The 15570-nt window shown below is 45.3% G+C and overlaps 1 protein-coding gene across 1 annotated transcript in view; it reads right to left on the bottom strand.

Moving 5' to 3' along the window:
- The window catches only part of ADAMTS7 (ADAM metallopeptidase with thrombospondin type 1 motif 7), a 133510-nt gene that overhangs the window by 45994 nt on the left and 71946 nt on the right, over positions 1 to 15570 (bottom strand). Inside the window, exons 16-18 of the mRNA XM_050967329.1 lie at positions 10873 to 10999; positions 9805 to 10018; positions 1366 to 3285 (exon numbers count right to left, since the gene is read on the bottom strand). Of these exons, the coding sequence (XP_050823286.1) occupies positions 1366 to 3285; positions 9805 to 10018; positions 10873 to 10999 (2261 nt within the window). The remainder of the gene's footprint in view (positions 1 to 1365; positions 3286 to 9804; positions 10019 to 10872; positions 11000 to 15570) is intronic.

Genomic DNA, 15570 nt, shown 5'->3' with positions numbered 1-15570 from the left:
AAGATGTATAAAAAGGGCATTGAACATGAGCATTATTTGAGCCCTGCATCAGGAACTGATGAGCCCTGTTCAGAATATGTGATTAAATTGTGCTCTCAGTTAAACCAGTGTAATTCTGTTTCATTGCTGTGACGTAGCTGTCCTTGAGCAGCATATGACCCACTGCACACTGTGAACTCTGTAACGGACGTTCTCGATAGAGAAAGTGCAGTGGAGGGAAATTCGGATTATACTGGGGAGCAGACAGGCACACTAAGGTATTCTCTCTTTGTGCTTTTTTGACTCTCACTTTATTACCATGCAATGAATTGCATCAGCCATTTGTCTGTCATTGCAAAGTCTATCCAAAGAATAGTCATAGGAAGCTATCACCATGTAATAAAGGGACACGAATAATTAGTGATAGTAGCTCAGTCAGCAGACTTGGTGCTGTACGATTTTTCTGATAAGTTGTAGTTGTGATGCGAATAGAAACTCTGTGATTTTACCATGTTTTAAGGCTCTCTCTGACAAAGGTGTAACTGAGCTTACCGGAGCAGGGCCTGCGTACTAGGGTGTGTCTGTACAGAGCCTCGCACAACAGGGCCCTGACCTGCCAGGCCCCCAGGCACTCCAGTAATACAGATAGTGGAAGGGAGTTGGAAGCCCATTCGTGGCCTGGAGCTGGCGCACTGCCAGTGCTATATATTTAGCTGCTGGGCGAAGTGGTGGGTGGGGCCACCCCCCCATTAGAGAACTGGGGGGACCCTTCCCCATGAGGCTTAGTGCACAATGGGACTTTGCAGGCTGCTCCATGCTTCACCAAGTTAGGGCTAAGTTAGGGCTAGGGCTCCAGTGGCTGCACAGCATGTGGGAGGGACTATGGTGCCTTCTTCCTGCTCTCCCACTTGCGAGGCCAACGTAAGGGCTGCTCTAACCCAGGCTTTGTGCTTGGGGGGCACAGGCTGCCTCAGTGGGAGGATAATGCCGCAAAGGGGGCAGGTATAACTGCACCCCCCTGTTGCACCAGCCAGCAGAGCTAGAGTGTGTGCAGGGGAGACAGGTTGCATCCCTTAGGAGTGTAACAGTGGATGTGCTCACCCAGGCACTGGGAAGCTCTGGCCAGCTTCCTGCTCTTGGTCTCCACCTGCAGCCAGGGCACCTCTGTGCCCCACCCCATACTGCTGACTAAATGCCCATAGCACCACCTTGCACTTAATTCCTTCTGCTAACGCATGGAAATGGAGCTTGGCCAAGGAAAAGAACGGATCTGTGAAACAGGTACCTTTTCTGTAAGCCCTACACGACAAAGCCCTGCTAAAGGGCCGGGCCCATCTGCCAGACAATGCCAGGGCTACTCTTTTCACAGGTGTCAGATGTACTTGCCTCACTCCAGCGCCCAACTTCCCAGCTGGTCGTTACTGTGGCTGCTCTGGTAGCAGGGAGCAATAGGAAAGAATCCTCCTTTGTTTCTGCCTCCTGCTGCTGCTGCTCGGGAAGGCTGGGTGTGGGGAGAGACGTTCCGTGGTCTCCATCCCTGTTAGCAAATATCCTCTGGGTGCCCCCTAGGGAGCTTCCACTCGGGCCTGCGCTTTCGGCTGGGCCTGCATGGGTGGCCCTGGGCACGTCAGAAAACACCTCCCTTCTATAATGAGTCATCTCTATTTCATGTGCTTCCCTCTCAACCCACCATGCCGTGGTGAACTCGGCTGCCAAAGCAGAGAGCGTCCCTTCTGGACCAGCTGTGGGGTTTGGATCTGAGGATACTGGCACGGCTGGTGCTTGGGCATCCTGGGGGGCTAGACTGTTTGATGTAAGTGTCCTGATTTCTTGTGTGGATGGCTCATGCACATGGGGAGGCATGGACCTCGGCAGGGGAAGAGCTGTCATGGCGGCTGCTCGTGTATCAGGCGTCTGTGAAGCAGCATTGAAATCATCTAGCTGCTTTGGTACATCCTCTGCACGGGATGTATGGTCATCCGGTTCCTTGTTATCTAACTTATATGAACCCATAATGGGGTGAGTGTCTTCACTAGTGCCTCCTGTTTCCTGCTTAGATCCGTGTTCAGTGGAGAGGAAAGGGGTGTCTTTAGCTGCAAGATGCAGTGACTCATTTGTCGTTGGCTGGGGAGGGAGGTTATGTGGGGGCCTGTTCATGTCTGCACTCTCTGCTGTTGCGGTTATCCCGGCCTGTGCTTCTTCATCTTCGGTTTTGGAGCCAGTGTCACCATCATCGATGATGATCAAATCCATTTCATTGGTATCTTCCTGGCCTGGCTCGGTAATACCAGCCAAGCCATCATCTTTGCTGTCGTTGTTAGCAGGAACCTCTGTGCTTTTACCATCCTCTTCTCTGCTTCCAGGCTCTCCTGTACTTCCCCAAATGTCATACATCTCTTCTCCACCAGCACTGCCCTTGTCAACAGGCAGTGGTGGAGAGGGGATGTCCAGATAAGGATAACTGACAGAGGGGATGGTGACTGTCGCATCCTCTTCAGAAATGGTCCTTGTCAGCAGGACTCCTTGTGTTTTATCAGTGGCCAGATTATCCTGGCTGTTTATAGAATAAAGGCTTGTTCCATTTTCAGTGGATGGATGATCTTCGGAAAGTGGCGTCTGCATTTCCTTCTCCTCATCTCCAATGTAAGAGGGGGTTATGTAGTGGGCAGTAGCTGTCCCGATATCCTCATGTTCTTCAGTTATACCAAAGAGAGTTTTATTGTCTCCAATGCCACTTTTTTCCTTTTCTTCATTATGCACATCTGCAGAAGTATTTGTCTCACGTCTTGCTGAGTTTCCTTCATTGGGTTCTCCTTCTGGTTTTACAATATACGGAATGTTAGGAGACATTTCATTAGAAGCATCACCCTCAGCATCTGGTTTAAACCCCTCACTCTTGATGTCTTTCTCACCCAGGGGATCATAGGACAGATCTTCATGGAAATTGATAAAATTATAATCATAGTAAAAATCATCCACAAACACATTTTCCTTTTTGTTACTGCTGCTTGAAAAATCTTCCTCTGTTATGACATTCTCATCTTTGGATTTTGGATTATTTGGAATTGAGGGGCTGAAGTGGGAAATGTGATGATTGGGAATGTAATTTATTTCATTAAATAGTTCTCTGCTTGAAGATCCGCTGCCAGACCAGTCAGTGTTGGCATTTTCTATTTTCTTCTGGCATTGCTTCAGGGAGCAAGTAGTTTCTGACAGTGGTCTCTGTGTAAGATCACAAGTAGTCCTAGTATTGTTACTGCAATAAACAAGGCGTCTTTGTGTTCCATTTCCACATGTTACTGAGCACTAGAGTAGAAAAAGAAATGAAAATATCAGAAACGAGAGCATGAGAAGCAGTAGTCAGTAAATGATAGTAAGGATGTGTATTATCATAGAACCATGGGAATGGCTATGCAAATGAGATGCTTTAATATTTACATGGGAGTGACTATGCTAATATCAGTGCTAGCTCTCTGAGCCTGTAAAGCCAGAAGTCAGAAAACGCTTGAACTGAGCAGCTTGTTCATACAATTAATAAAAATTCTGTACCTTCTCCAACCAACTTGACTCAGGAGTGCTTTACTAAATATTATGGCAGTTCGTTCTGCTGGGTAGATATACAGTACCGAGAAATCTATATATTACAAAAAAGTCTGGTAGTGAGCCTGTAATAAAGGGCCATTCATATTTCTGTTACAAACCACTTTTCTGGTGTATTTATATCTTGGCCTATTTTGCTTTAGGCTGAAACTTGGCCTACATGCAGGCCAGAAAGTTTTCTTGGAGTTCGGGTTTGTGGAGAGGACTGGTTAACATGATCTTAAAGCCCCAACTGCAGTTGCCATGAATTCTGGCCCTTCTCATGACAGAGGTTGTTAAATAAAGGGGTGATAACATGGGTGTGGGCCTGGGAAATGGAAAACCAAGGATTAATAAGACATTTTGTTGAGGGAAAGCACATAATGGACCCATTGACATTATTCAGTATAAAAGAGACCCACAAACTGGAAATAAGGTCCTACCTAATATCTAAGTCATAATTTCATTAACATCACACTTGCTCTAATGAGCCACAGATCGTTATGCTTAATTATAACTGATTTATGTAGCATTACTCATGTATTACGAAGTCCTTTACACAATCAAACTAGAAAGGCAAACCTAAGCACAGGGGCTTTCAATAGAAATACCATTTATTTGGGTTGACAATATATCAGTTTGGGCAAAAGGTTAATTTACAGTGACCAAAGCAAGGCAATCAGAATTCAAAGTGAATTTCACAGATTAAGTTCTCAGACTATTTGCAGAGTTATGTGGGGTCTGGCCAAGCTGTGCTTGGGGGCAGACTCATGTGAACATTTGTGTGTGTGGATGGGGGTGGATACGTTACATATGTGCAAAGGTCATTAGGTGCCAACGTTGTGCTTCCGCAGTCCCCATGCTGCTAGCTAGCCCTTGGCACATGTTAATGTCTCTCTGAGGGACCAATAAGGCAGCTGGGGAGTGAAGTGAGTGGAGTGGAGGTCACATCCTCTCCCGAGGGCACGCAGTGTGGGAGTTGTTTATGAGGATGTGCACACTGGCTGTCTATCCTGGGTGCTTGCCCACACTGGAGAAATCCTAGTTGCCCAGTGAGGGCTGTGATTTGGACCATTCGTGTCATTGGCCCATATACTAAAAAGGACAAATGTATTAATATTGTCAATCAAAATATGGGGAAAGCAGGCCCGTTCTCATGAACATACTAAGACAGAGTTCAAGACTGTGTTTCTACTGCAATGGTTGAGAAGAGAGGAAGTTTGGCTCAGAGATTAGGGCACAAGCCTTACTTAATTCCCTGCTCTGTCCCAGACTGCCAGTGTGACCCTGGGTAAGTCATTTAGTCTCTTGGTGCCTCAGTTTCCCATCTGTACAATGGGGATAACAGCACTGCCTTACCTCATTGGAGTGTTGTGAGGATAAATACATTGCAAATTGTGAGGTGCTCAGATACTGCGATGAAGGGGGGCAGGGTGAATAACTTGGATGGATGGATGGACAAGTAGCAGTGACATTGCAGTGAGGGATCTTCATTCTGGTTTTATATGCATATCATGTTCAACGCTTTGGGGAAAACACTGGGTTCTTTAACTCTGTTCTCAGGATGTCAGTGAAGGATTTTCAAATACCTTTCTGGTTGTAAATGTAAATCAGTTCACAATTTTCTAGTTTTTCTCTCCCCATTGGGGAACCGAGGGCCAGGTCTGGACTAGCAAAGAGATTATGGTCCCCACTATGATTCCAGCTGGCTCCGGTGTGGGAGGACAGACCCAGTGAAGCATCTTCCCCACCCTTGGTCAGCCCCAATGTTCCCTGCATTTATCAATTGCTGACTCAGCAGCTTACAGCCTCTGCCTGAGTATCGAAGGGCAGGACTGAGCCTTTGTTTCCTGTAGGTTACAGGTTCTTTGGAAATGTAAAATCTGAGTGAATCTGGGGTAAGGAATGTGCTTGGCACAAGGATCAGTTTATTTAGAACAAGTGTTCATTACCAGACATTTATACCAGTTACAAAATAGCACTGAAATAACCTGTTATGACGTACTAACATCCCTTAGCAGGACCCAAGCCCATTTCACACCACCCTGCTGCCACCATAAGAACACAACCAGACCAAGGAGCAATGTCTACAGCCCATTCCTTATTATGTACACCAAAGCCTGAGAAAACAGGTGACCCCAGAAGGTCAACAAGCCCAGGCAGCTAAGGCACAAGGCAACTGAGTCCCAGAGTAGAAAACCTCTATTGAGAACGCTCTGGCCCCAGTCTCCTGATGTTTGAATCTAGGGGATCTCAGCAGGCTGATCTCAACTATCAGGATGGCACAAGGAGGGAGAGATTAGGAACTTCACAGGGGTGGCAACCAACAAGCACGGGAAAAGTTCAACAACATACTTTAGCCTTTTGACCACAGCATTGAACTGGGAGCTCATGTTCTGCTGATTATCTACCATGACCGCCAAGTCTATTTCAGAGTAAGTTCTTTCTGGGCTAGCAGTCCCTATCCTGTAACTTTGGCTTGCGTTCTTTGTTTCTAGCTGCATGATGTTGCATTTGGCTATATTGCAATGAATATTGTTTGCTTGCATTCAGTTTACAAAGCGATCTGGATCGTTTTGGATCACTGACCTGTCTTCTTCATTATTTACCACTTCCCCAGTCTCTATGTCATCTGCAAATGTTATCAGGAATGATTTTATGTTTTCTTCCAGATCGCTGATAAAAATGTAAAATAGTGAAAGGCCAAGAACTGTTCCCTGTGGGACCTGCTGCAAACACACCCACTCAGTGATGATTCCCTGTTTACAATCACATTTTGAGACCTATTATTAGCCTGTTTTTATCTATTTAATGTATCCACAGAGATTTCGAATCATTCTAGTTTCTTAATCAAAATGTCATGTGGTAACTTGTTAAATGCCTTATAGACTCATAGACTCATAGACTCATAGGTCAGAAGGGACCAATCTGATCATCTAGTCTGACATCCTGCACAAGGCAGGCCACAGAACCCCACCCATCCAATTTTATAACAACCCCTATCCCAGGATCGAGTTATTGAAATCCTCAAAAATGGTTTGAAGACCTCAAGCTGCAGAGAAACCACCAGCAAGTGACCCGTGCCCCACGCTGCAGGGGAAGGCGAAAAACCTCCAGGGCACCTGCCAATCCGCCCTGGAGGAAAATTCCTTCCCGACCCCAAATATGGCAATCAGCTAAACCCTGAGCATGTGGGCAAGAGTCACCAGCTAGCACCCAAGAAGGAATTCTCTGCAGCAACTCAGTACCCATCGCATCCAACATCTCCCCGCAGACCATTGAGCAGACCTGTCTGGTGGTAATTCAAGATCAATTGCCCAAATTAACGATCCTATCATAACATCCCCTCCATATACTTATCAAGCTTTGTCTTAAAGCCAGGAAAGTCTTTTGCCCCTACTACTTCCCTCGGAAGGCTATTCCAGAACTTCACTCCCCTAATGGTCAGAAACCTTCGTCTAATTTCAAGTCTAAACTTCCTAATATCCAGTTTATACCCATTCGTCCTCGTGTCTACATTAGTACTAAACTTAAATAATTCCTCTCCCTCCCTAACGTTAACCCCCTTGATATATTTATATAGAGCGAGCATATCCCCCCTCAGCCTTCTTTTGGCCAGGCTAAACAAGCCAAGCTCTTTGAGTCTCCTTTCATAAGGCAGTTTTTCCATTCCTCGGATCATCCTTGTAGCCCGTCTCTGAACCTGTTCCAGTTTGAATTCATCCTTCTTGAACATGGGACACCAGAACTGCACACAGTATTCCAGATGGGGTCTCACCAACGCCTTATATAACGGTACTAACACATCCTTATCCTTGCTGGAAATACCCCGCCTGATGCATCCCAAAATCGCATTTGCTTTTTTAACAGCCGTATCACATTGGCGACTCATAGTCATCCTGCTATCAACCAGTACCCCAAGGTCCTTCTCCTCCTCCGTCGCTTCCAACTGATGCGCCCCCAACGTATATCCAAAATTCTTATTATTAATTCCTAAATGCATGACCTTGCACTTTTCACTATTGTATTTTCATCCTATTTCTATTACTCCAGTTTACAAGGTGGTTCAGATCTTCCTGAATAGTATCCCTGTCCTTCTCCGTGGTAGCAATACCCCCCAGCTTCGTGTCATCCGCAAACTTTATTAGCACATTCCCGCTCTTTGTGCCAAGGTCAGTAATAAAAAGGTTAAATAAGATCGGTCCCAAAACCGATCCTTGAGGGACTCCACTGGTGACCTCCTTCCAGCCTGACAGTTCACCTTTCAATACGACCCTCTGGAGTCTCCCCTTTAACCAGTTCCTTATCCACCTTACAACTTTCATATTCACTCCCATCTTTTCCAATTTAACTAACAGCTCCCTGTGTGGAACCGTGTCAAACGCCTTACTGAAATCTAGGTAAATTATATCTACCGCATTTCCTTTATCTAAGTAATCCGTCACCTTCTCAAAGAAGGAGATCAGATTGGTTTGGCACGATCTACCTTTAGTAAATCCGTGTTGCAATTCGTCACAATTACCATTGACCTCTATGTCCTTAACTACTTTCTCCCTTAAAATTTTTTCCAAGACCTTACATACTACAGACGTCAAGCTAACAGGCCTATAATTACCCAGATCACTCTTATTCCCTTTCTTAAAAATAGGAACTACATAAGCAATCCTCCAGTCATATGGCACAACCCCCGAGTTTATCGATTGCTTAAAAATTCTCCTTTCATAAAAATCTATGTATATTACAGCAACACTATTACCATTATCAGCCAAACTTATAATTTCATCAAAAAAAGATATCAAACATATACCCATATTTGGCATAGATAATATTACCCTCATTTAATTCTTTATTAATTGAGTGCCATATCAGCTGTTGCATTATTTTGCCCAGGATCAGTGTTAGGTTGGCAGGTCTATAAATACTCAGTTCTTCCAACTGACCCTTTTAAAATATTGGCACAACTTTAGCCCTCTTCCTGCCTTCTGGAACTTCCACAGTGTTCCAAGACTTATTGAAAATCACTATAACTGGTCCAGAAGGCTCCTCAGCCAGCCCCTTTTAAACTTTGGCCGCTCCAGGCCAATGGGGAGGCGGGAAGTGGTGGCCAGCACATCCCTCGGCCCACGCCACTTCCCGCAGCCCCCATTGGCCTGAGACTGCGAACCATGGCCAGTGGGAGCCGCAATTGGCCAAAGCTACAGACGCGGCAGGTAAATAAACCGGCCCGGCCCGCCAGGGGCTTTCCCTACACAAGCGGCGTCCCACGTTTGGGAAACACTGCCTTAGTGTGTACACACATACAAACTCTCGTGACTTCCCTAAAACGCCATGTTGCAGTGGGCTCAAAACATTTGCAAGATTCTGCCAAAGTTTAGGGTGGAAACTCGTGGTGCTGCAAAATATTTAAAAGGCTTTAAAAGCTTTTATTTCTGTCAATCTAATTCTTTGCACCAAGCACTGAGTATTTGCTAGTCCCTGATGGAGGAAACAGCCAAATTTGAAGAAGGAAAAAAGATTATAACAGCCTTGTGATGATTCTTTATTTTAAGATCTGTCTGGGTCACAAACCTGCTTTTCACTTGATCTGTTTTTTATAATTGCAGCTCCTCAAAAAAAGAGAGAATTAAAATGAATTTTAATGTTTAAATTGTCAGGACTCCAACTATTTCCAGGAATGTCTGACAGGTGGGGTTTGAATGAGAGCTAGACACCTCCTGCCCCTCCCCCAACCTGAGTTTTCTGTCTGAATTCCTCTCCTTCCCCCCTCTTTAAAATGGTTTAATCTGAGCCAGCTCCTGTGTAAAGTATTTCACTGCTGAGATTGTTCTAGGATGTAGTGATTCCCCAGAGGGCCCTGTGCTTTGCATGTGAGTGCGGTAATGAACAAGCCACCTGAATCAAGGATTAGTTCTCTAAGCCGGTGGGTCTCAACTTTTTTTCATTTTCTAATGGAGGTCTGGACCCCTTTGGAAATCTGAGACATACTTTGAGGGCCCCCAAGGGTCCTTGGACCACAGGCTGAAAACCATGGTTCTATGGTAATGACCACCTTTCGCAGACCCCTTAGCCATAGTCCACAGATCCCCAGGGTTGAGAACCACTGGACCTCGGCTGAGAACCACTGCTCTAATATTTACTGTGGTTCCAGCAGAGCCCAATGTTCCCTGAGCATGTTTATCTAAGTGACCCTTCAAGCTTCCCAAGGAAACTGAGACTAATGTGCTCTTTACCCTCTGAATTTCTCACCTCAGACCAGTTGCCCACGGCCCATTGAGCAGGACAGAGGATATCCCTATTACAGGGCGCAGTGGCGTCTGGCTTGGAGAGATTCTGACATTCTGTGTGCTGCAAAGCCCGCTGTTCGTCCAGCCACACGCTTTGAATGCAAAGGACCGTCCTCTTCATGAGCCCAGCTTCACCACAAGGGGCAGAGCATTTCTGCCACTCGCCAACCCACCACCTAGGAAAATGAAAGGGGAAAAGGTGGGAGCTGAAGTGAGCTTTCATATTAGCAGGTTTGTTGCCAGCAACAATGCAATATCTATCCTCCTTTGTAAGACGAAACACTCAGCATTACAGAGATGTTCACATCTCCACGTTCTGAGCTAGATTTCAAACACTCCAATCTGCACAGGCATTGAGAGCCTGGAGTGTGGTTTAGGTGTAAAGACAGAAGCTGTTTGCAAAGCAGAGGCTAGTTGGGACTGCTCTCCTGCCTAGAGGTCAGAGGAGTGGGGGTCGCTAGGGAAACTTGGCTCCTGATCAGGGTTTTGGATTTCAACCTTCCCAAAAGTTCAGGGCATTGGGATTCAGGATCTGCAGTTCTGTGTGGCATGAGTTGTCATCTACAGGGCAGCATGTGAGTTCATGGTCCTTTCCAGCAAGGTCTGAACCCAGAGGAGCTCAGACCCAGCTCCTCTTAACTTCCATTGATTTCAATAGGAATTAGGCACTTTAATACCTTTGAGGATCTGTCTACAGGCCCAAGCTGCAAATGCCTCTTCACATGGGCATCAGTGAGGCTCTGCATAGGAGCAAAAGGTCTCTTGTATGGATCCAATTGCAGGATCGGGGCCATAGTTCTTACCAGATGCCAGGGTGGAGGGAGTCACATGCAGAATCATGGAGTCCAGTGGTCACTTTTATACAGACAGGCCAGCGCCCAGGCTGCTGTAGGTCAGTGCAGTTCTGCTGACTTCAGATGCTAATTTGCACCAGTTGAGGCTCTGCCCTTCTGCAGCCACTCTGCTAAAGTAGTGACAGCATCCAGGGCTGGATGAGAATGAGAAGCTGGAAAAGCAAAGAAAAGCAAACCTGGCTGGGCAGGGCTCTTCACTACACGTCCTCTGCTTGTCGTCGGGTCGGGTTAATGAGTCACAGTACCGCTCTTCCACTATCCCAGCCATCTTTTCAACACAGTGCACAATCTGCCTCTGAACACCTGGTGACAGAGAGAGGCAGCAAACACGGGTTCAGTTTGGCAAGCAGGGCCCCCACTGAAAATGGCTTTGGCGTGTCAAGAGCTGAGTGTTTGAGCTGCACACCTGCAGGTAGCTGTTACAATCGGTCCCCTTTATAGGGGGCTTGAGGCATGGAATGTTATAATTAAGTGGCCTCGGAATGAAATGATTTGGGCCTCAGGTCAGCAGATGTCAGGTTTAGATTGCAGTGCTCTGAGACACACATGCACAGCACTTATTATAAAGTATGAACAACCAGCGCCTTTGTCTGAGCATTCCCTTTGTTAGCCAGTCTGCTGGCAGCTCCCTCCCTATTTAAAATCAACCAAAAAAGTAGCCTATAAAAAATTAAAGATAATAATGCTGACTATGTAGGAGGAATAAAATGAACTCCCCACAATAGATCCTTTAAAATGGTAAGCTACAAAAACATCAGTCGGGCACTGGTGTAGTGTGGTTTTTATTCTCTTGTTTCATTAACCCCAAGGTGTTTGGTCATTGAAAATCCATTGCTAACATGTTACAGGAGGCCCTCAAATAACTTGACTTACTAAGAAGAAAAGAAAAAATCCTTAAAAATTAAATGACTTGAAAAGTCTGTTTCTGCAGTTTGTCCGTGATGCCTGCCCAGAATCTTTTATACCATTTATGAAACTCACAAACTGTCAACTTTCTGCTCAGCAGCCACTTCATTTTGCTCCCTCTCTCACTCATCTGCACTGGCCCAGCTTGTCGGTGGAACAATGCTTGCATTGTCCATGGATGTGAAACGGGCAGGAGGAAACCCAATACATGATATGTTATCATGATCAGATTTCTGGAACTGCACAGTGCTGGAAAAGAATCCTGGATACACAACTCCCACTGGTCGGTGCAGCGTGGAGGTGAAGGGTTAGATACAGTACCAATTTACCCAGGGCACCGAGTGTCTAAAATGAAAAACACAGCAAGCAATGCAAGATTTTCCCCAGGGAAGCAGGATGTGTTATCTGTTTGGCCGGAATGAGATAAATTCTTAGAGTCTGACTTTAGATCCAATCTAGGGCACTCCAAGCAGAAACCTACAGATCAATGGTAGAAAGATCTTGTAAATGTGTAGCTGTCAAAAAAAAAAAAAATAGAAGAAAAGAAACGTGCCAACTCACTTTCAAAGCTCAGGGTGGTGGGGAAATAACACCAAATAAGCAAGGACATATAAGTTCCCTGGTCCATTGAATACAGTCGGTATTTAAACAAATCAAAGTTTGCTCAATAATGTAAAATGAATGTAATTCGCCTTGTTACACTTTACCCTTCACTCTGAGTGAAATTTCACATTCCATGTGCTCTGTTAATCAATTCCGAAAGAGTGACGCATACATTTCTCAGTCTAGCTGACTTTTCATAGAAGTGCAGGAGTGGAAGGGACCTGAACAGGTCATTTAGTCCAGTCCCCTGCACTCAAGGCAGGCCAACGTATTGTTTTCAGTTTAAGGAAAGCAAAGAAGAAAGAGGACATATCAAGTCTTCAGGAGAGAATGACTACCTATACTGTGGCTCACTCTCTTACAGTCTGTATCTGCACGCAGCCCATGTGGTAGCTGCCTCACAGGTCCCTCTGCAGCAGTCAGAGAGGTGTTCTACGTTAAAGTTCCAGCACACAAAGAAGTGGACTGCTACTCTCTTCTTTTAACTGCACAATGTGCAGGTTTCACTAATGGAAAAGCTCTCTGCTATGTGGTTTAGCAATCAGGTAAATTACACACAGCCTCTTCTGGCCGGGGGTGCATAAACTGACTTTCTCAATGCGGAGCATTTCTGAATAGAAGAGACTCAGAAACAATGTAGGTAACATGATCTATACCTGCCACCATCTCCATTGGACCCCCAGGGATAGGCTCCCCATGTCATGCGTCTGGTGCAGTATTTCTGTAATACAGTGTAATTATGATAATAACTCCAGCTGAGGAGTGCAAGGTTCCCTACATGAAATCCTGGCCTCACTGAAGTCAATAGGAGTTTTGCTTAATTTTTCAGACCCTCCAGCTTATTTTAACACAATTGTTTGCACGAACAAACATGTATCTATCCACTTACTCATAACCTTGACTAGCTAAAATAGGAAGCATCTGGTGAAAGGATAAGAAAGATCCCCTGCTGACTCTTCCTGCAATGGGCATGTTGTTCATTATTACCTATGACAACATTGTGTATGACAAACTTCATTTCCTTTCGATTATAAACAAGTTGAAACATTAAAAAAAACACCAGCTGTGAACCAATCTCTCTGCAGGTGGAGGGAGCTCACCATTCGAGGAGCTGGAAGGTTTCTCAACTTGCAATCATTGATAATATGTACAAAGGATCAAAACTTACTTAATTGCCAATTGCAAGCAAAGCTTGAGACATAATTCTTCTGCTCTACTGCGTGTTGATTAGGCCTCAGCTGGAGTATTGTGTCCAGTTCTGGATGCCACATTTCAGGAAAGATGTGGACAAATTGGAGAACGAGCAGAGAAGAGCAACAAAAATGATTAAAGGTCTAGAACACATGACCGATGAGGGAAGATTGAAAAAATTGGGTTTGCTTAGTCTGGAGGAGAGAAGACTGAGAGGGGCCATGGAAACAGTTTTCAAATACATAAAAGGTTGTTAAAAGGAGGAGGGAGAAAAATGGTTCTCCTTAACCTCTGAGGATAGGACAAGAAGCAATGGGCTTAAATTGCAGCCAGGGTGGGTTAGGTTGGACATTAGGAAAAACTTCCTGTCAGGGTGGTTAAACACTGGAATAAATTGCCCAGGGAGGTTGTGGAATCTCCATCATTGGAGATTTTAAAGAGCAGGTTAGACAAACACCTGTGGTTCTGCCCTGAGTGCAGAGGACTGGGGACTTTAGAGGTCCCTTCCAGGCCTATAATTCTATGAACATCTGCCTTTGTACACACAACCCAAAACGGCACCAGCCTTTCCTCCATCCATATTCTATTTCAACCTTATGTCTGGTTCGTTGCCCATTGTCACCTGTAACTATCTCAGCATCTTGACTTTCTAGGTGTCTCCCTTCTATCAAGTATAAGAGTTTGGGGTTATTTCCCCCTAAATGTATAGTTTGCATGTTTCCTAATTGAGTTTCAATTTATTATTTTTCTGCCAGTGCGTCTAATTCCTCTAAACTGGCTCACAATCATTTTGCTGCTTCTGTTTGTTTATGCAGAACTAGCACACCCAAGAACATTGACTAGTTGGGTGAGGTTTTTTCCCTGAAGAAAAATCTTTGTGTTCAAAACTAGCTAAGCACTCCAGTATGTGGCAGGTGAGCAGAGAGCTCAGCTTATCATGAGAGCTGTGTGCCAGCCCCCTGTGTATTGATGGATTTGCTAATCTATCTCACCAATAAGCATCAATATATACGCCACGGTGAAAGCGCAAAGTGACTGGTGCTAGGCTGAGTTACACCAGATGAGCACCCCTCCCTCAGTCACCTACACTAGATTCTTCATGCAGTCTTGATCACCTCTGAATGACAAAGGCCATGGCTCCTACAGTAAACGCTCATTAGGCCCAGACCACAACTCCATAAACTGCAGGTTACAATAAAAATAAAAATCCCCAGTTCAACAGCTGCTTGCTTTGTCCCCCTGGAGGTAACAAAACCTGGCCTGACCTGCAGATCTCATTTCCTCGAGGGGGTGACCTTTGCCCTATAGAGCAGGACCAGTGAATTTAATGGGATCACAAGATGGTGTCACACTGTTTGCACAAGCAGTCCCATTAACAGCATGGCAGGCTTAGCCTCTAACCTTAACCTCTTTCTTGAGCTGGGAAAGGGAGTAATTCATTACTACATGTGAACCAAAACAGAATGTACTGCAAGGTACAAGGGTCTGAAATTACTAGTGGGGGGGATACTATTTCAGAAAGGTGACTGTATATCAATGTACATGTTCCTTTCAGCCCCCTTTCCCAGAAGCTACTAGAACCAGAAAGAAAGAACACTTCCTTGGTGCAAAAGAATAAATTAATCAGCAGTTCGCTGTGCTCGGTAAGACCAACCGGGGCTTTGGAGTCTTCCTTAGAAAGGCCTGGAGTGCAGAACAGCCAGAAGGGCAGGACAAAACATTGGTAAAAGTTGAAATGATCAATACCCATTGCAGGGAACGTTGTCATGCCCTTATAGTGGCTGGTCATTTTCTGCTAGGTTAGCTCAGGGTGTGGAAATGGACCCAGGATGCTCGTGTTTGAATCAGTGTAGCCTGGGTTGGTGATGGAAGCAAGGGATCTGGGAAGCACAAGGAGAGATCCACCTGCACTGGGCTGATAAGAAGTGAGTTAGATGTTCTGTGGGGGTAGCTATAGGGTGGACAGTAAAGAAGATGACGGGTTTTAGCAATCACAGGTGAGAACAACAGACCAGTAAATAACTCCTCTGTGTTTTTATAGCATTTTCATTTGAGGAGCTCAAAGCACTTTACCAACACTAATCAATGGAGTCTCCCAAGACCTTTTAGCGCATGTGCTCCATTATTAGCTCCATCCTCCAGACAGGGAACCTGAGGTTCAAGGAGGTTAAGTG

The sequence above is a fragment of the Gopherus flavomarginatus genome, chromosome 9, assembly GCF_025201925.1.
Source record: "Gopherus flavomarginatus isolate rGopFla2 chromosome 9, rGopFla2.mat.asm, whole genome shotgun sequence".
NCBI lineage: Eukaryota > Metazoa > Chordata > Testudines > Testudinidae > Gopherus > Gopherus flavomarginatus.
Note: the sequence above shows the minus strand (reverse complement) of the source record. Positions and strands in the feature narration are given on the sequence as shown.